At 36.6% G+C, this 20,299-nt stretch overlaps 1 protein-coding gene across 13 annotated transcripts in view; it reads left to right on the top strand.

Annotated features, from left to right (window-relative positions):
* NCOA1 (nuclear receptor coactivator 1) overlaps positions 1-20,299 on the top strand; it is a 237,818-nt gene that overhangs the window by 164,261 nt on the left and 53,258 nt on the right. For all 13 annotated transcript variants that reach the window (XM_032353140.1, XM_032353141.1, XM_032353142.1 and 10 more), the window contains 5 exons: positions 3,576-3,753; positions 6,033-6,212; positions 7,163-7,258; positions 12,121-12,261; positions 19,568-19,715. In XM_032353140.1, coding sequence (XP_032209031.1) covers positions 3,576-3,753; positions 6,033-6,212; positions 7,163-7,258; positions 12,121-12,261; positions 19,568-19,715 — 743 coding nt within the window. The remainder of the gene's footprint in view (positions 1-3,575; positions 3,754-6,032; positions 6,213-7,162; positions 7,259-12,120; positions 12,262-19,567; positions 19,716-20,299) is intronic.

Below are 20,299 nucleotides of genomic sequence, written 5' to 3'. Positions count from 1 at the left end.
CTGTGTGTACCTTTTTTTCCCGTTTAGAGACTATGGAATTGTTGAGGATTGTGTGTTTTATCTCCAGAATTTTTGCCTGTTAACTGGCACATAGGTGATAGTGAACCTCGTGGGGTCATGTAAGACCAAGGCCCTGTGAGAAGTCTTGGCCAGTGTGGACCCCTGCTGTGAGACACTTGGGGGGGGTCAGGAGAGAACCCCCCTCAGATTGCTGATGTTGTGCTGAATGGATGGACGCTTATTGTCTGTACATAGCTCAGTGGAAGACTGGATGCCAGGGCATGGAGAAACAGGAAGATTCCTTCCCAGAAGCACACTTGGAAGTTAATTATACGCACAACATATGTGGGAAAGTTGTAGAATAAGAGCGAGTATCAGCAGATTATATTAGTCAGTCATACTTGAAGAAATTAGAGATGTTTGTATATTCATAGAAATAGTTTTAAAGAATATCCCCTGAAATGTTACCAGTTTCTTGGGGGTGAGATTCCAGCAGATCTTGTACTATTTCATTTTCATACTTAAGCAATGTTTTAAGTACATATATAAATTGTAATTAAAAAACAAGAACAAAAAAAAGGCATTTCCAGCAAGAGATAGGCTGTCTGCATCCCAGGCGTAGGGTCAGCAGGACAACTCTGCAACCGCGAGGGAGCCTTTGTGGACCTGTTTTCCCAGCCAGCCTTTTCTGGGGAAGCTCAAAAGAAACATGATGCCCCAGACTTCACAGAGGAAACGGCAAGTCTATGTAACTGAGGCCAGATAGAGACCTGGTGAAAGTTCTGCTCTCCCTGTAAGGCTGATCAGCTGCATATTCCAGAGGCCAGTAACTAGAATAACTTCCCAGCCTGGCAGTGAAGTCAGGTACAGTCAATGGGAAGAGAACTTGGAGAAGCCCCAGTAGGTCTGTGGAAAGGATACTACAGGGATTCCAGCCCTACTACAATGAAGGAGAGCTTTTAAGTCCCTTGGATTTTAAAAATGCAGCAAATAGTCCGGGTGAATCCGAAGGTCTTTCTGGTGCTGGATGCTGAGCCCACCGTTGGCTAATCTTCAGACTGGACAGAAATGACCCCAGAAATGGGTCTTGTTCTCTCCCCTTCCCTCTGCAGGTAACAGGCAACTTCCAGAGATACCAGAGACAGACATGGAAAGTGAAGAAAGCAAGGGAGAGAGTAGCTGTGGCTTTGAGGATAAACAGGGTCACTGGGGAGGCAGAGAGGGAGGAACCAAGAAGGATGCCCTGAAAACTAGGTGATAAAAGGGAGAAGGTTGGGTGCCTGGGTGACTCAGTGGGTTAAAGCCACTGCCTTAGGCTCAGGTCATGATCCCAGGGCCCTGGGATTGAGCTCCGCATCGGGCTCTCTGCTCAGCAGGCAGCCTGCTTCCTCCTCTCTCTCTGCCTGCCTCTCTGCCTACTTGTGATTTCTGTCTGTCAAATAAATAAATAAAATCTTTAAAAAAAAAAAAGGGAGGGGGTGGGGAGAAGGTAGTGCTAAAGAGGCTGAGTAGTGTGGTCTTTGCCATAGGTTCTCCATGGAACAACCAGGTTTTGCTTGCTGGTCTTTGATGTCAATATCAATACTGTTTCTTGCTCTAAACTATGACACTTAGTTATACCTGCACTGTTCTTTATTAAACTCCTTTAAGAGACCAAAAATAAAATAAATTAAGTGAAATTGTATTTATGCTGCTTCAGTTAATAGCTAAGAACAATTTAAATAATTTTCAGGTCTACTTTTTAAAAATTGATATATCTGTATTTCCATTGTTCTATTTTCACATAAACTGCAAAGCAAATGATGTATTGATCACCTGCTATGAAATTTATAGCTAATCTGACTTATAGAAACAAAAAAACAGCCAGTTAGAAATGAGGGTGCTTTTCTGTGCTCTTCTAAACATGAAATAGGTCAGCAAAGGGTTTATCTAGGAGTGAGGTTTTTTAGATCATTAATCACATCCCTAGGTTTTTATTGAAATTCCATCTTCCTTGATCTCAAGCAGTGATTCTTCCAAAGTAATCAAAAGGTGTTGCATTTTCACATTTAAAAAAAAAAAATGAGTTTAAACCCTACTGAAACTGGAAGATTTTTGAGTAGGTAAAAAGTCCTGTTTTGAAATTTTTAAACTGAGAAGAGAATTCTTACAAATAATTTTTATCATTTTGGTGACAAAGTCGCAACGACAGTAACATTTCAAAACATGCATTTTCACCTGCTGTCTCTGTAGTGTAAATGTCTTCTTGAAAGGAAATCTACTTCTTACTCACTGTTTAAATGTTATCTTGACCCTGGAGGGACAAAATTAAGTGTGTTTGTTATTTGGAAAACATCTGCTAGGTAACTTACTATCACAACCACTCATCGTCATAGAATAGGTTAGCAAATTTGGGACACTTGCCTTTTTTAAAAAGAAAAATGAATAGCCAATGGCACTGTTAGCTCTTTTAAGAATTTTGCCGCAGATAACTAGCACACTTATGTGTGTGATACAGAGGATTTTCATGGTCATTTTACATCTTTTATAGAATCCTGTACATGTTCTACTTTCTAAAGATCTTGTCTTTACTGCTTATACGTATCCTATAGCAAGTAAATTGCAATATGTTACAATAAGTGGAACGATTACAAATAAGCCACGTGCCACTGTCAGCCACTGCATTCTGGATCTTCTCTCCGGATTCCCTGGTTTGTGATATGTGACTGTCTGGACTGAGTTGAGGTATCAGGGTGTCAGTATGGTTTATTAAGCTTAACTTCTTTATATTTTTAGATTACACTATAAACAGAGATTCTGACTTTTTTCCTCCATCTCTAGGATTTAATGCTCTCCTTAGGGCATACTATATTTCTTTTTTGAGACCCCCTAGCTCTGTATCAGAGCATAGGAGGCCCTCAGATTTGACTCTTACCTACCTCTCCAAACTTATTTCTTGGCATGAGCCTGTCTTGTACCATGTACTCCAGCAACTCCAAACTGCTTTTTTTGTTCCTTAATGTGCCACATTGTCCCCTCTGCCTAGAATGTTATTCTCTTATTCCTCTTCTGCTCCTCCACTATGTTCTGTAGAACTCAGGGGTCTGTAAAGAGCCTCTCTTTGTCTCTCAACCCAACCTCAAGTTAGGTATCTTTCTTTGTGCTCATCGAGTATTTGGTGTATGACTCTGACGCTGCATTACTGGTATTTTATTATATTTATGTCTCTCTACCACCATACCCCAAGTTCTTTGAGGGTAGAGACCAGGTCTTAACCTATAGTTTAGAGATGTTTATGACTACGTTAATACCAGTTACTTGCTTCACATCTGCTACCATAAAGTTTCTCTCTGAGAGAGAGGGTTGATACACTCACTCATGCCTGTGAAGATTACTGTATAGTCTGTTTTAAAATCCTGCCCCTTCTACAGAAAACACGCAATATTAAATCTTCTATTCAGGCTCCCTTTTCCTTTTAACTTGATATATATTTCTGATCTCTTTTTCAGTAGAGATATGTATATGTTTATTTTTCTTTTATTTTATTAACCTCCTAATCTTTTTTTTTTTTTTTTTTTTTTTTTTTGGCTTTGCAGGCTTTGGATGGATTTTTCTTTGTTGTGAACTGTGAAGGGAGAATTGTGTTTGTGTCAGAGAATGTGACCAGCTACTTGGGTTACAATCAGGAGGAATTAATGAATACCAGTGTCTACAGCATACTGCATGTGGGGGATCATGCGGAATTTGTGAAGAATCTGCTCCCCAAATCACTAGGTATAAAACAATGTTTTTTGAAAAGAATATGAACTCTCTGTAGGTTTCTTTTCCATTATGCAATTATTATATTTGTAGTACATAGTATTATTCTAGAATATGTTATAACATATTAAAAATATTTAAATTTCATTTCGGCCTGATATGTAAATATGAAGAGAGAGTATCCTCGAATAGTTGATAGAGAGCACCCCTTTTATCCTCCTCCTCTCGCTATGCCCTAGTCATATGACAGTAGGAAGAAGCAGAGCAGTCAGCTGCCTTGCCACGAGAAGCTCCTGCTTGAAATTACCTTTGTTTTCAATTTTGATTATGTCCAAGAAAGAGACAAATGTATATGCTTCCCACCACCCTGCTCCAAAGATAAAAAGGAGGGAGGGAGGAAGGGAGGGGAAATTATTCTGTCATATTATGTATGGATTAAAATGAACATTTTTGGATATAAGTGGTTTCAACTCAGAAGTTTCCAGTATGGTTGGACAGATTGTTTGCTGACAAAGGAGCCCAGCTGAGAGGACGGATGGGGTCTGATTTCCAACCTCTGTTCCATTTGCTAAACCCTGTGCCTGTTGCTTAGCCTGTGTGTGCGCTAAAGTAAGGGGAGGGCCTTGAGTAGAAATTCTGTATAACTAAACTACACATGCAAATAAAATGTTATCTGTAGCTCTTTATTTTCTATACTGTTCACTCAATAGAATGGAAGTTTTATTTCTTCTTTGAAAAAGAGTAGTGTGTTTATGGTACCTGAGGGCCTGAAATGATTATTTCTATTAAAATCACTAGTTTGATATTTGAATTATCAAGGGGTCTTCTGTGTTTTGTTACAGAATTTTAGAGCATGAATGACTTGAGAGATAATATAGCAGATTCCTTTATTTTAAAGATGGTACAAAGATAAAGTAATTAACCTAAATCTCACCGCTTGCTCATAACAAAACCAAGACTCCTTCCTCCAGTATAGGTTTGTTTCCATGATTTCCGCTAACAGTTACAGGCTGATGAGATACTAAAAAGGAAGGAGGTTCAGTGCAGAGGATAAAGTAAGAAAACTGTTGCAAATAGCAAGAGAAGAGCCTTAAAAACCCTCTTACTGCCACCATGGTTTGAATATAACATTGTTAACTGAGCAGTAGTGACCCATCACACAGTGATGATCACATGAAATATACAGACATCTTTTCTATAACTGAATTCAGTTTTCTTATACCAAATCAGGCAACATTTATGTTTTAACAATCATTTTTATATAATAACTTACTTTTTTAATTTTTTAGAGAGGGAGGAAGTGAGGCAGAGGGGTACAGAGAGAGAGCGGAGATCTTTTTTTTTTTTTCCAAAGATTTTATTTATTTATTTGACAGAAATCACAAGTAGGCAGAGAGGCAGGCAGAGAGAGGAAGGGAAGCAGGCCTCCGGCTGAGCAGAGAGCCCGATGCAGGGCTCAATCCCAGGATCCCAGGATCATGACCTGAGCCGACTGCAGAGGCTTTAACCACTGAGCCACCCAGGCACCCTGAGAGAGCAAGAGTCTTAAGCAGGTTCCATGCCCAGTGAGGAGCCCGACACTGGACTTGATCTCACGACCCTGAGATCATGACCTGAACTGAAATCAAAAGCTTAACCAACTGAGCCAACCAGGCATCCCAATTTTTATGTAATAACTTATTGACTACCCACTATATTTGCGGGTGAGAAGAATGATTTGTGAAAAGAATGGTCATTAAGAAGCCAAGGTTGGTCTCCGTCTAGTTTAAATATTTTTTTGAGTCACAGTCTCCTTTGAGAAACTTTGAATCCTCTCCCCAAAAAGGTGCACATTTTGACAAGCCCATCCTTAAGAATACATATCTGCCAGGTTAAAACTCCTGCTTTACAATGGGTCTCTGGTTTCCAATCATTTTTTCATTTCCAGGGTGTAAGAGAAACAAATGGAAAAGTGCATTAATTAACTGCTATAAAAAATCTGAGTAAAAGAGTGTGAGCTATTTTTTGTCTTTAACTTTTTTTAAAGACTGCTAAAGAATTAGGAATACGTTAGGTCTTATTTTTGATGGGGGGACATCCTATACAATCTCTTAGAAATTTTGCACTTTTGTAATTGGTAGACATTAAGATTTGCTAAGGAAGATAAGTATCCTGTTGCCTCAGGATAATGTTAAATGCGAAGAGATCTGTCTTTAATCTGAATATCTAATAAAGCAGATGGCTAAATGTATGTCTTTGTATCCTCAGAGTTCTTCACCCTATTCGCAGACATATAATCAGTTTTTCTTCCACAGTAAATGGAGTTCCGTGGCCTCAGGAGGCAACACGACGAAACAGCCATACCTTTAACTGCAGGATGCTAATTCACCCTCCGGATGAGCCAGGCACCGAGAACCAAGAAGCGTGCCAGCGCTATGAAGTCATGCAGTGCTTCACTGTGTCACAGCCAAAATCAATTCAAGAGGATGGAGAAGGTAAAACAAAGGGTGATTTTAAGGGCTTTGCTCGCTTTTTCCATGGCTTTAAAGATCAGGGAGGTAATTGATTATAAACAGCCTTTTTCAGATAATAATTTTGGCTACTATATTATGCATCATAGTGGTGATTCAGCTTACTGTGTTATTTCCCAATACTTAAGAAGAAAGTTGCCAACATCTAGAATCACCCCTTTAAAATGCCCCCACGCTCTCGGTTTTAAGCTGGCATTCCCACTAAAATGTCAAATTCAAACCAACTTGCTGCCTAGAAATAAGAGACGTAGCTAACTGCTGCCAGTTGGAAATGTACCAGATGCAGCAGGCTGTTGAACAGCTCTGATTTTTAGAAAGTTTCAAGTTTAGAGTGTGGGGAACATTGGAGAATAGAGTTAGCATTTTTGAGGCCATACAAGGTAATTTACAAGAAGAAAGCGTATGAGCAGAAGAAAACACAGCTGAAGCTCTAATACGAACATGGTATCAACATGGCATTCGTCAAGTATATGATAGAGGATGAGTTCTGCATGTGAGCCAGTCTGAGCTAAGTAAAGAGCACCACAAACTGGAAACTGGAGTAAGGACTGGGGAAGGTAGAAGAGGAGAAATTAATCAGATACAAAGAAGGCCATGCATGTAGCAGGTTTCACCTGCAAATGGGTGCCACAGTCAACTGAGGATTTTTTACAAAATACACATGCCAGTGCCAGTCTGTCTGATATGATCGAAGTTCATGTTCAGCTGTGTAGCACTCAAAAATATTGGAAATGGGACTTCGAAAAAATTTGGTTACCAGCAATTTTATCTCTAGTATTATATTATTAGATCAGAGTGACTCCAGTATTGGGTCCTATAACATGTGTTGTTTTATGGAAACCATTAATGGAAAATGATGGATGTGAACTGTTTTCTGCCCTCTCTTCTTCAACTTCCCTTTCTTGTTTTGGCAGATTTCCAGTCATGTTTGATTTGTATTGCACGGCGATTACCTCGGCCTCCAGCTATTACAGGTGTAGAATCCTTTATGACCAAGCAAGATACTACAGGTATTTACTGCAGAATTCAGAATTTACATCCAAAATTTTGTGTCCTTCTGTTGTCTGCTATTCAGCTTCTGGTCACTCGTCTTAAACAGAATACATTTTAAATGATGGTCTTGATCCTGGGCACTTTATATTTCATTGTATTAATTTTTTTTTTAAGATTCTACTTTTAAGTAATCTCCATTCAGCATCAGACTCAGCCTCACAACTCCAAGATCAAGAGTCCTCCCCCAACCAAGCCAGCCAGGCACCCCATTTATCTTGTGCATTCTAGATGTTGTAATCATTGTCATGGGCAGGGCGCTGGGGAGAACATTATAACTATTCACATACTGTTTTGGTTATAAATTATTTTTCATAATCATGGAATAAGATTTTTAAAGAAATTTGGCAAGGTAGATGTACATATAATTATTTTTAAATGGTGCTTTTAAAATTATGCTTCAGTGGATCTGGCTATTTCTTTTTCCTCTCCTCTTTTTCTTTAAATGTATTCAGCACATACTGATTAAGTGCCTGGAAGTGCCTGTCACTGTGTGTGACTGCTCAGGGTGTACATAGCTGACAAACAATTCGTAATTTATGATGGAAAGGGTGTGAGATGGGAAAAGGCAAACCAATAGGGAGAACCTGTTTTTATTTTTTATTTATTTATTTATTTTAATTCTATTTATTTATTTTACAGAGAGAGATCACAAATAGACAGGCAGGCAGAGAGAGAGAGAAGGAAGCAGACTCCCTGCTGAGCAGAGAGCCTGATGTGGGACTCGATCCCAGGACCCTGAGATCATGACCTGAGCCGAAGGCAGCGGCTTAACCCACTGAGCCACCCAGGCACCCGAGAACCTGTTTTTAAATTAGCTGGTGAACCAGTGCCTATCCGAGGAGCTGATATTGAGCCCTAAGCTCCAAAAGATGAGGAGGAGCCAACTCGCAAAGTGTGGAAGGGGCGGCAAGGAGGGTCACGGTGCAGCCTGAGAGCTCCTGATTGAGGAAGGAGAGCTAGCTGCGGGGGCCTGTGGGAAAACAGACAAGTGCATGAGAGGAACCGAAAGAAGGGCAGCAGTGCCCAAAAGTGAGTGTCAGGAAGGAAGGCCCTCTTTATAAAGGCCTGCTTCATATTTGATTTTTAGCCAAAACAAATTGTTATTGTCCTTTACAATTTTCTATAGTATTTTTCATATGTTATATAATCCTATCTTCACTTTAACACATCAAGTTTCATACTTTCACATCAGAGTTACTTAGGTATCAACTACTTCTCTCTTTTTAAAATAAGGATAGATATCTCAGAGATATTTTTTAGCAGATCAAGATTTTAAAAATCATTTCTACTGGATTTTATTCTTCGTGAAAGTTTAGGTTTAAAATACTTTTTGACCCTTACCATTATTTATAACATTTATTAATATTTGTTACAATATTTACTAGTTTTTTAGTTCCAGAAACTTAATATTCCTATTGTGTGCTTTTATTCTTGTGTTTTTAAAGATAAGCTCCCAGCTGCTCTTACTGAAGAGTAGGTGGGGATAAATTAGCATGAATAATAGAGTATAGTAAAGAGAATGTCTAGGATTTGGAGATACAGCATCTGCACATGGTAATTATCCTTTACCATAACTTTCTTCCTTCCCTTTTGAGTCTACCATCTACATGTCCTTTTCCATTTCCCACCAATGTACAGCTCTGGAAAAACTGAATAATCTTTATTAAAAACCAAAAATACTAATGCATGGGGAAGAATAGGGTTTACTGAAAAATATAACTGGTCTTTTGCGTCCATAAAACCAAGTAAGGGCTTGTGAGCAGAATGAAAGCTTGCTGGAAAGAGTGGAAGTCAGGTCACTGAATAAATGTGGGAGATGAAGGAGGCCTGAAATTTATGAGGATAATTTAGGAACAGTGTATTTCAGCTTCTCCTCATATTGCATTTCTATACATTGAATCTTAAATTGGATTTTTTTTTTAATTTATTTGAGAGAGAGAGAGAGAGAGCATTACAAGCAAGGCGAGAGGCAGAGGGAGAGGGAGAGAAGCAGACTCTGCTTCTGCTTCATGACCAGAACTAAAATCAAAAGTCAGACCCCTAACTGACTGAGCCACTCAGGTGCCCCGTAAATTGGATTATTTTAAAGAAGACTATATTTTCCCATAGGAATAATGTTATTACTGGTAGTTTTGTTCCTGACCAAGGACCCAGCATTAAAATCTTAGATGTACCTGATTTTAAAGTAGATGTGTATAAATTTAAAAATTAAGCTCTGAATCAAAGAATAATTATAAATCTAGAGAGAACCTCAGAGATCATGGACTCTAGCCCACTCATTTTACAAAAGATAGAATGGTGCCTTTCCAAAACCATACAGCTAATTGGTGAGAACAGACATCGATAGGCCCTAATATATAGCTCTTCCTTTATATTGCATTGCCTTCTACCAAAGCACTATTACAAGGACATCACTGTACTGTACACACTTATTACATAGAAAATACCAGAGGAAATGTAAAATATAAAAAAAATAGAAAGGTGGCAAAGAAATATAAAGTGTTCTTAAAATGTAAATAACATTTTATTGTATCATCAAAATATATCATTGATTTAGATAAAAAAATAATAAACCAGTTGCAATAAGTATTAGATATTTAATTCCTTAAATTTTAGTAGTACTTTTAACTCTCCATAGAGTTACATCACTTTTAAAAGTGGTTCCCATCCCTTAAAAAAAAAAAAAAATCATCTGCCAAGAAATGTTGAACAGTGGCTTACTAGTTGGATTGGTTAGTTAAACTTTTCTCTAGCAAGCAGAGGACTCGAAATCAACCCATTCATGATCCTCTTCTAAGATAGTCACTGCGTTACCTAGTCATCTGTTACCATTGCTGATAATTTAATCACTTTCTCTCCTCTGATCATGCAGTTCTAGGCTCTTGCTTTCTTGTGGTTAGTACTGACATGAACACCTACCCCTCCCTTTGTCATTGCATCTGAGGAGCATAGTTGTGTGTGAAGACCCTGTGACAATCAATTCTCAGCTATAACCAACTCTTGACCTCTGATGTAATAAGAGACAAAGATTAAATAATTATAATTCTTAGAAAATCCAGAATTGTCTGTAATTACAGCCAAGTGTTCACCAGGCTTTTCCCAAACCATTCTTAAATAACAAAATTCCTTTAAGTTTAAATTTCTTTTCTTTCTACCATTTACATTTACGCCAAGACTTGGGCAACAGCCTTATCAGACTGATTCAGATGTATCAGATTCAAGACCCTGAGTTAAAGAAGCCTAATAAATTCCAGGCAAGCCAAGTGTAATACATAAAGAAGGAATTAGTTAAAATGAGGATGCACAAATAGTACAACAGATTTGAGTCTGTTGTGAGAAGAGGGAAGATAAGGAAAAAAATCAGCGATTCACCGAAGAGGAAAAAATGAAAAATTCTCAACCTCATTCATTGGAAAGTACAAATTTAGATCGTAAACATTTTCCAGCTACTAATTGTAAAAAATAAAGAAGCCTGACAATACCCCAAGTGATAGAGAGGATGTTGGATTAAGAGTAGCTCTTATATAAGTTTCTGGGGAACAGTTTAATGTTATAAAGTTGAATATTCACATAACCTATGACTCAGCAGTTCTGTCCTATGTCTGTACGCTAGAGAAGCTCTCACACACATGCACCATGGAAAATGTAGATAGTGTTCACAGCAGCATTCATTGTAATATCAAAAAATGGGATACAATTTAGATGTTTCTTGACGGGAGAATGTAAAAACAGAGGGATGTGACATGTGAGGAGTACACACATAATGGAATGGAATAGGTAATATTCCAGTTCTGAAGTTGGTTGGTGGGTTTGCAAGTTTTCATTTATTAATCTAACTCTATACATGTATATATCTTGCCTATATTATTTTGTGTTAATATAAGATTGCATAAAAAAATCTGGATAATCCCAAACTGGATTAATTGGCCCCTGGTTAACTAAGGAATAATTTACCTGAATTCTTCCATAGCCATCTAGGAAATTTGTTGAAGTACGATAATAATAGCAAGTCACTACTACGGTTTATGAAGCATATATTCTGTGTGTAGAATATCTAGCCAATCTTAAAGCTGTTATGTTTTTCTGATTTAACTTTGATTGCCTTCAGTCTTTGTTAAATGAAGTGTTATCTACAGCCCAAGAAGAGGTAGAAAAGGAAAGTTTTGCTTACTTTCTTATATTCTCTTCACTTAGTTACTGGAAATTAATTTAAACCAAAATGATGTATTTCATCTCTGTCTCTCCTTTCCCAATAAATTATCTAGTCATTAGTAGACAGAGAGTAGAATCCAGAGAGCAAACCAGAGGAGTTCAATTTGCGTTAGTCTCTGCAGCTTCAGGTCCTTGTGGCATGACTTTAATACTTGACTGGGATTGAATTTTAGAATATGAGATGCTAATACACACTCCAAGGCCAAAACAGTTTTTTATTATCATGTAAGTGATACACTCTGTTACCATATGTAATAAAAAAAACTTTTTTAAGATTTTATTTATTTATTTGACAGAGATCACAAGTAGGCAGAGAGGCAGGAGAGGGAGAGAGGAGGAAGCAGGCTCCCCACTGAGCAGAGAGCCCGATGCGGGGCTCCATCCCATGACCCTGAGATCATGACCTGAGCCGAAGGAAGAGGCTTTAACCCACTGAGCCACCAGGCGCCCCACCATATGTAATAAAAATTAATAGTGTTTATTAATGCTTCTGTCCATAAGCATTTAGGGGCAGAAACAAATTTCTTAGATGTAGTTGTCGATTTTGAAAGATGGGTGACTTATATGAAGAGGCTATCACAAATGGAAACTTTCATTCTTCATGTAGGTAAAATCATCTCTATTGATACTAGTTCCCTGAGAGCTGCTGGCAGAACTGGCTGGGAAGATTTAGTGAGGAAATGCATCTATGCTTTTTTCCAACCTCAGGGCAGAGAACCATCTTATGCCAGACAACTGTTTCAAGAAGGTAAAGTTTTCTTCTCATAATTATTTTCATTAACCTTGCTTTTTATTAATACTGAAGTAATTTACATAGAACTTATGGCTTGATAAGTATTTTCTCCAAATTACAGTTTTTGCAATAATCGGTTTTAGGAAAGGAAGAAATGGGTAAGCAAAGTAATTCATGAGTGGATCCTGAATTTGGGATGCGCATTTTAAAGAGCAGGGGATCATGTGGTGGTCACTCACTCACTCACTCATTCGTTCATTCATTCATTCAGCAGACATGTATCAAGTTCCTCACATACATAGAACACTATGTCAGGTGGCAGGGATATATTGATGACTAAGAAGCGGGGTTTTGCCCTCAAGGAGCTCAAAATATATTCGGACAATATATAACTTTAAAGATTAGTGTGATATGGGCTTATACCCAGAGGTGTAACCAAAGAAGAAAAAAATTACTTCTGACTTGGAGGATCAGGGATGGCTTCAGAAAGGAAGTGATAATTTCATCTGATTTTTGAAGGTCATTCCCAGGAGGGACAGGCATGTGAAAGGGCTTCTAGATAATACAGAAATCTGTATCACACAGGTTTACTTTATTACTGTTATGGTACCTGTATCACCTGACTCAGGTTGAACTTTCAAGTTAAAAATATGTCATATGAGATTAATAATTGTATAGATGCTATATGGTACTGTGGGAGATAAATATACTCTCTGCCCTTAAGGAACTTAACAGTATTACAGGAAACAGGGAAAATTATTTGAGAAAGTTCATAGAGTTTCGAGGTGAGGGTTTTGATATACTTTAAAAATATTGTCACGTAATTATGTTAGCCTAATTCTCCATTCCCTCTATAATTTATTCTCTATTCACTAACAGTTTCTTTGTGAAAGACTCTTTGTGTGATTCTTCCTGAAAAATAATTTTAAAATGTTTTTCATTATTCCATCATCCTTCTTAATTTTAATATTTTCCTGTAACATTAGCTTTCCTAACTTGACAGATGATTTTCCGTTCGTTACATTTTAACATCCAAGTGGTATGTGGATAGGAAGCAGCTTGATTTTTTTTTTTTTTCCAAGAAGCCATCTATATGAGTCTCACTAATCTGGTTATTCGTGGGACAACTTCCTATAGACTAATAGTTCTCCAGTGGGCCTCTTGCTAGACTGATACTTTCCCCAAAGATGGTATTTCAGAGGATAGGACCAAGAACCTACATTTTTTAAGTTTCCAGGCAACCCTGAAGTACATCAGGTTTGGAAACCATCACAACAACCAGCTAATGCCATTTACTGGTTGCAGACTTTGTGAGTCCCTCTTGCTAATAATGGCACTTGACTTTTACTTAAGTTTGAGACTCAGAGCACTCTCTCCATTTATTGCTAAAAATGCTGAAGTATATGATGCTCTTTGGTTTTTACCTTAACTTTATAAGTTGGGCCTTCCAAGACTGTACATGAAAGACTTTTAGTTTTATTTGCCTGTAATTTCCATATACTTGCACCAAGGCAAAGCAGATCTAGATTATTGTCTTACTGTCTGACTAGGTTCCCTGTAGATGTGACTGAACCACAGTTGATGTGTTTCTAAACCATTAGAATTCTCTATAAAACAGGTTGGTTAGAGTTAGAACAAGTAACTATCATTAACATATGAAGTAAAACAATTTAGAGTAGAATGTAAAGAAATATAATTCAACACCTTTTCCCCATTAGTCATTTCTTCATGTCCTTTTCTTCCACTTCTTTGGGGGAAGAAAACATTCCTCAATAGAGATAACTTGTATTTTTCTCAACACTGTTGTGCAGAGTTCACGTGACTCTGATTATATAGTTTTGTAGATTCGGGGCCATTTGCCTAACAGTGTTCATGGACTTGGACTAAATACGTCTTTTTCTGATATTTCATGCTCAGCAGTGTCTAACCTGGTAAGAAAACGGTGGTCCATGAAACACTCTTATGGGGATCATGTGTTAAAGATGTTGCCTGCTGAATTCAAATCTCCTGTGAGGGCCCAGGTATCTGAACTTCCAAAGGCAGTGCTTAAGTACATTGAGTGTGAGATCCATTGGGTCCTCTCAGAGTTGGGGGAGGTGTAAAACTCTGTAGTGATGGAGTCTGTCTTTTTTTTATTTCCCTGCCCATTAAATTACTCTTTGAAGACAGTGACTGGTAAAAAATCCTAAAGTGCATTAACCTTTAAGTTAGTTCTTAGCTTAACTTTTCAGCTGCTTTTGACAGAGACAGCTTTTAAAGGAAGTTTACCATTTTATTTTCTGGGATCAAATTTGAAAAAAAACAAAAACAAAAAAGAACCTCACATTTCAGCCAAAAAATATGTGGACATTCAGCATGAACTAGAATACAACTGTGGTTCTCCAGTGAGATTAGGGGGAAATGGGTATCAGCATCACCTGAGCAACTTTTTAACTAGAGGAGGTCTGTGTAGGTGTATACAGTTTGAAAAAGTTTCCCAGATTCAGTTCAATTGAGAGCCATTCCTTTAAGAAGGGTTTAGGTTAAATACTTCCCCAGGGTCCTTGATAACATTCATCTAGGCAGTTGTTAAACCAGATTTCTGGACTCCACCCCCACAACTGAATCAGAGTCTATAAGCTAAGGTGCTTTCTTACAGAGAAGTTTGGAAAACATCAACTTACATTCCACAAGATATTAATAGCTGTAACTAAGGAATGTTTCATGCTGAATTAAGTTTGGGGAATGTTTCAGTCTCCCATTCTTGAGAATTCATAAGACATATAAAGGATTTAAGTTTCTGGGAGGTTCTACCATGAAGGTACCTGTTTGACTTTGTTATCTAGACTTATTTTTCCGCAGAGTACTTATTCCTGTAGGACATCTATCAGCATTTAGGGAGAGTAGCAGAAATGGGAATATTGTTCTATATAGCCTAGGAAAGTTTTATGAAAGTTTTGGTCACCTATTATCAGTGACATAATGGATCATCATTTTTTGTCTTTGAGAGATGTCCATGATATTTTGTTATATTGGAAAATAGTCTACAAAAGCCCAGCGGATATAGTACCACCTCACTCTTGGATGTTTGTTTATCCAGTTCTAGAGGATTCACAAAATATGCACAGTGGTTATCTCCAAATGATGGTATTACAAATGGCTTTATCATACTCTTGGTTCATTTTTCTGTTATCTTAACGTTATAATCACAAAATAAAGTTATTTTAATTAAGAAGATGGCAAGACGGTTGGAAGGAGTTTATAGTATCAAGAAGTTTGGGAGCATTGCGATAAAACATAAATACCCATTTATACCCATATGAATGATTAACCAGAATGTTCTTTGAGACTTGTGTAATGTGGTTAATTCCATGGTCCATATTAACAGAGTTAACTGAAAATCTTTTTTTTTTTTTGGTCAGTCTTGTTGAAAATATTTAAAATATGAATTTATTTTTCTTTTTGAGAAATTTTGATATATTGAATAGGGTTTACTTATTAGTAATTGAAAATCTTAGAGCATCTAAGGGTAATTCTTTTTCTTTACCGTAATTAATAACTTTTTAAGTTGCATTCTTTCTGCATATATTTAGGGAAATACAAAAGGAAAAAGAAATCTCTACGGGCATTGCCGTGTAGTACCCTACCACACATTTTATACCTGCCCATTTAGTTAACATCAGTAAAAACATCAGTAAAAAGCATACTTGTTGAGGTTATCTTGGCAGCAAATTAGGTGGAGTCAAAAACCCAAATAGCTCTACTCTAGAGCTGCTATAACCAGAGAAAATGGTGTCCTTTGCTTCATAGCTCTTTTGAGGCCTATTCTGGAGGGGAAAGCAAAACAAAAAAGTTGTTATTTTAAAAGTTTCCCAGAAGAGTTTCTGGGGTGTCAGTAATACCACATCAATACCATCCCTCCCCACTAAGTGTTCTAAAAATTTTAGAAATGGACACAGGAATCAGGGATCACAATACTAGCTAGCTATATACCTGACAAAACTAGTTTGCAAAACAAGGCCAGGACCTGTGAACAACAACATTCCCATAAACCTTGAAATTCACTTGTAGGGAAAATTTGGTGTGTGGAACAAATGTTTATCCAGCCATCTTATAAAGAACTGTGGCTTCCTTATTCATGTCTTAATTCAAAATATCAATGATTGTTATACAGGATTGAAGCTATTGGTGTGAATACTATCTAGGGATTGGCTGATTATGTGTATGACTCGGGACATAGGTACTTTGCTTTTTCTTTACTTTGATTTTTCTTTGGTGTTTTTTCAGGAAATATTCATTCAGTACCTGCTACATACTAGGCTACATACTAGTTATTACCTCACAACATTATTGGCTCAGTTTTAGTGATGCTGGGTGAAGGTTAATTTGCATTACAAAGTCCTGAAGTTGTAAATGACAAAGTCAGAGTTCAAGCCTGACTCTGACTTCTAGGCGCTTTTTTTTTTTTTAATTGATCCATGCTACCTTCCTGTTTACCTTTCCATCTGAAAATTAAGCACCCAAAAGAATTTTAGTTAGCTGGATAGTCTTTTTTTTTTTTTAAGGATTTTATTTATTTATTAGAAAGAGAGTGAGTGCACACAAGTGCGAGTGCCCCGGGGAAGAGGCAGAGGGAGAGGGAGAAGCAGACTCCTAGGGGACCAGGGAGTCCCACATGGGCTCAATCCCAGGATCCTGGGATCATAACCTGAGCCAAAAGCAGATGTCTTAAATGACTGAGCCACCCTTGTGCTCCTAGTTAACTAGATAGTCTTAATTAAGTTCTAATAATTAAAGTTTTACTATAGTTTATCTTACCTTTTTTCCTTCTCAAAGGAAAAGGAGTGTATGAATTATGACTTATGGTTATAATTATGAATTATGACTGTATGAATTATGATGTGTGCTAAGTCACACATTATCATCCAAAATAAATAATCTAACTTCAAAACTTAGAGTGTAGTAATTTCCTTATATAAGTTAATAGGGGTTCTTTATTTTGGAATTTTTACTAGTTGAGATAGATAGAGTCCCAAGTTAAGACAGCATGGTTACCAAAGGGTCAAGTATATTAATGTTCCCATGCAAGTCTGAGTTTCTAGTTCTTTCTCACTTTATAGGGCTTATCAACAAATCAAGAAATTTCTTTCCATTAATTTTCATTACAAAAGTTGAGTCCGGATTTCTATGAGAGCAAGAACATAAATTGAGATATAAGAACACAGCTAAGATCTAAAATCTGTCCTTTAAAGAAATGTTATGGTAGTTGATCACAAGTCAATATTAATCTATTTACATGAGATTCAAGTTGAGGGTCCGTCAGCAAGTACTTACTAGGTGACGTTATATGCAAAGCATCATACAAGATTCAAGGAGAGTGGAAAACAAGAATGGGACACAGTATTAGCCCTTATGTTTATTTTAGCTGATGAAGAAGAAGTGTGTAAAGTTATCTACCTCTTATTTAAAGTGACACAGAGGAAATGTTTAGGAAGCAATGAAAAATGAGATTGGAAATGTAAGTTGAAGCCAGATTGTATGTATGTATACCAAACTGTCCAGTATGGGAGACATCAGCCACCTGTCGCTATTGAGTAGTTGAAATTTGATGTGGCTGAGAAACTGAATTTAAAATTTTATTTAATTTTAAATTTAAATAGCCCCATGTGGCTGGTGACCATGTAGCTCAAAAGTGAAGAGCCAGTATTTTCCAGCAGGATGGGGAGACCCTAAAGAGCATTAAGAAATGAGGAAGGAAGAGACAAAATGGCATAAGCAAAATAACGTGAAAAATATTGTATCTTGCCTGGCCCTTTATATAATATAGCTTTATCATTATCCCAGGTTAATAACTTATCTTGAAATTCTACTTTTTTGCTGTAGATGTATCTTCCAAAATATACTATTAAAAACATTTAACAGTTTGGAATCATTTAATTTTTTAGGGTTTTGCTATAGCAAACATTTATTTATATCCTTATATAAAAATTATCCATTTCATTTAAGACTCTCTTTCATCAGTAATTATTTCATTAGGTACTAAATTTCTCCATGTGTTAAATTTGGTAAATGTGCCAGTGATCTGGCTGAAATTGCCAGATGGGTAAGGAATGTGGTTGGTTGGACATCAATCTTAATCCTTTCCATTAAGCTTATATCCTAATTTTGGTACCTAGTCTGATTTATAGATTTATAACAGATTATGCTCTCTTCAGTATATAAGGTATACCCAAAGCAGTAAAAGAGAGTATGTCTTCTCTTAAAGTAATACGTAGTTTCAAAAAAATATTTATTAATTGGTCATTTTAAGTCTTTTTAACATGTCTTTAAAATGTAATAGAAAGGCTTTCTGAAATGTCTTTGAAAAACAGTACTAACATTCATTACAGGCTAAATCATAATAGTCATTTGTGCTAGTAATTCTTGTGTTTCTGTGAATGTGATTTTTAACCTTGTTATAGCTGAATCCACCTATTAAATCTTTAATAAAATAGAATTTTATTACATGGCTAAAACATCAGTGACATTTTCTTACTTAGTAGTCTGGTATAACCTTTATATATCTAATAAATACTTACCAGTATGGTTAGATTTTTGTCTGCTATTAATAAATCTTTAAGACAAAAGTAAATTATGTTGTTTATATAGTGATTTGACTGCCTTAACCTAGTTTTTGTTTTTTATATTAATCATGATCGGCTTTATCTTAATTTGCTTCCTACACTAAATTCAAACATAAAAAATAATATGTGAATACACTAATTTGACAGACCTCAGTGGTTCACATTCCTGAGTGAAAAATTAAATGTGAATTTCAGTTACGTGACTCCACAAACTAATAAAAAAATGGAGGGTGAATTTTATATTATATGAATTATATCTCAGTAAAGCTGTTGAAAAATCAGCCAGCGAAAGAACCAAAAAAAAAAAAAAAACAACAACTTGTTAGAGATAATTCTGAAAGAGAGAAGGTTACTTCCTGGTATTTTTAATGGACACTTAATAAAATTTGAAGAACTGTCCCATTATGGGGAAAGATTAAGGTTGATTTTTTTTCCTGGTTTGAAGTTTCTTCGTCATTTTAACTTATATGAGGAGGCACTCATTCAAGTAGTACTGAATTAAAACTTGTCATCAAGTGGTCTATTTTAACCAGAATCATTTCCCCTCACCCATCAGATACCTGCTTTGTCTGAACTATTCTTTATTTGGAGTCTGAGCAAGCAGCTGTTAGGAGGGCATTTAAAATGAGGTTCAAGGTAGAAATAAGGCTTGGTAACTCTCCTCTGCCCAAAGTACAAGTGTCAGAATTTTAACTAGGTTTTTCTTTTGTTTGAAACAGTGATGACTCGTGGCACTGCCTCCAGCCCATCCTATAGATTCATATTGAATGATGGGACAATGCTTAGCGCCCACACCAAGTGTAAACTTTGCTACCCTCAAAGTCCAGACATGCAACCTTTCATCATGGGAATTCATATCATCGACAGGTACTACTTATTTGGAGAGCTTCATATGAAATAAGTCAGTTCACATATCTCTTCTTAGAAAAAAATTTTAATACTCTTGATGGCTAGAACGCAGAAATTCTAAATTAGGCATTAAGCTAGTGTGATGAGTATATAATCACTATATCCATACTGGGTTCTATAGTTTTTTTGCCTAACAATAATAGCCTTATTGTATTAAAAAAAAAAAAAGAAGAAGAAGAAGAAGAAGAAGAGGAAAGAAAAAGGAACACAGGAAAGGTTAGGCTGAAAATACGTGTTTCAGGGGTAAAAAACCAAAAAGATGGCTAAAAATAGCCAGCTGTCCATATGTGAACTTTGCTCTTATAAAAAATTTCAGTTTGTTAATATTGTTATTTTTATTTTTAAAAGTGCTATATTCTCATTAGGGCAAACTCTATGGCTCCTGAGTTCAAGTTGACAGTTTCTCAAACTACAAGTCATTAAACTATCAACTTGAGATTTTTGAATGTCATTGCCTCTAATTTGTTCTCCTCTCTAAATACATTTTACATTGGTATATATGGTAAATTCATGGAACCATTCTTTTATCTTATGAATTATTC

This window comes from Mustela erminea, chromosome 7 (genome assembly GCF_009829155.1).
Source record: "Mustela erminea isolate mMusErm1 chromosome 7, mMusErm1.Pri, whole genome shotgun sequence".
Taxonomy (NCBI): domain Eukaryota; kingdom Metazoa; phylum Chordata; class Mammalia; order Carnivora; family Mustelidae; genus Mustela; species Mustela erminea.
The sequence above is the reverse complement of the archived record's forward strand: the minus strand, read 5'-3'. Positions and strand labels throughout refer to the sequence as shown.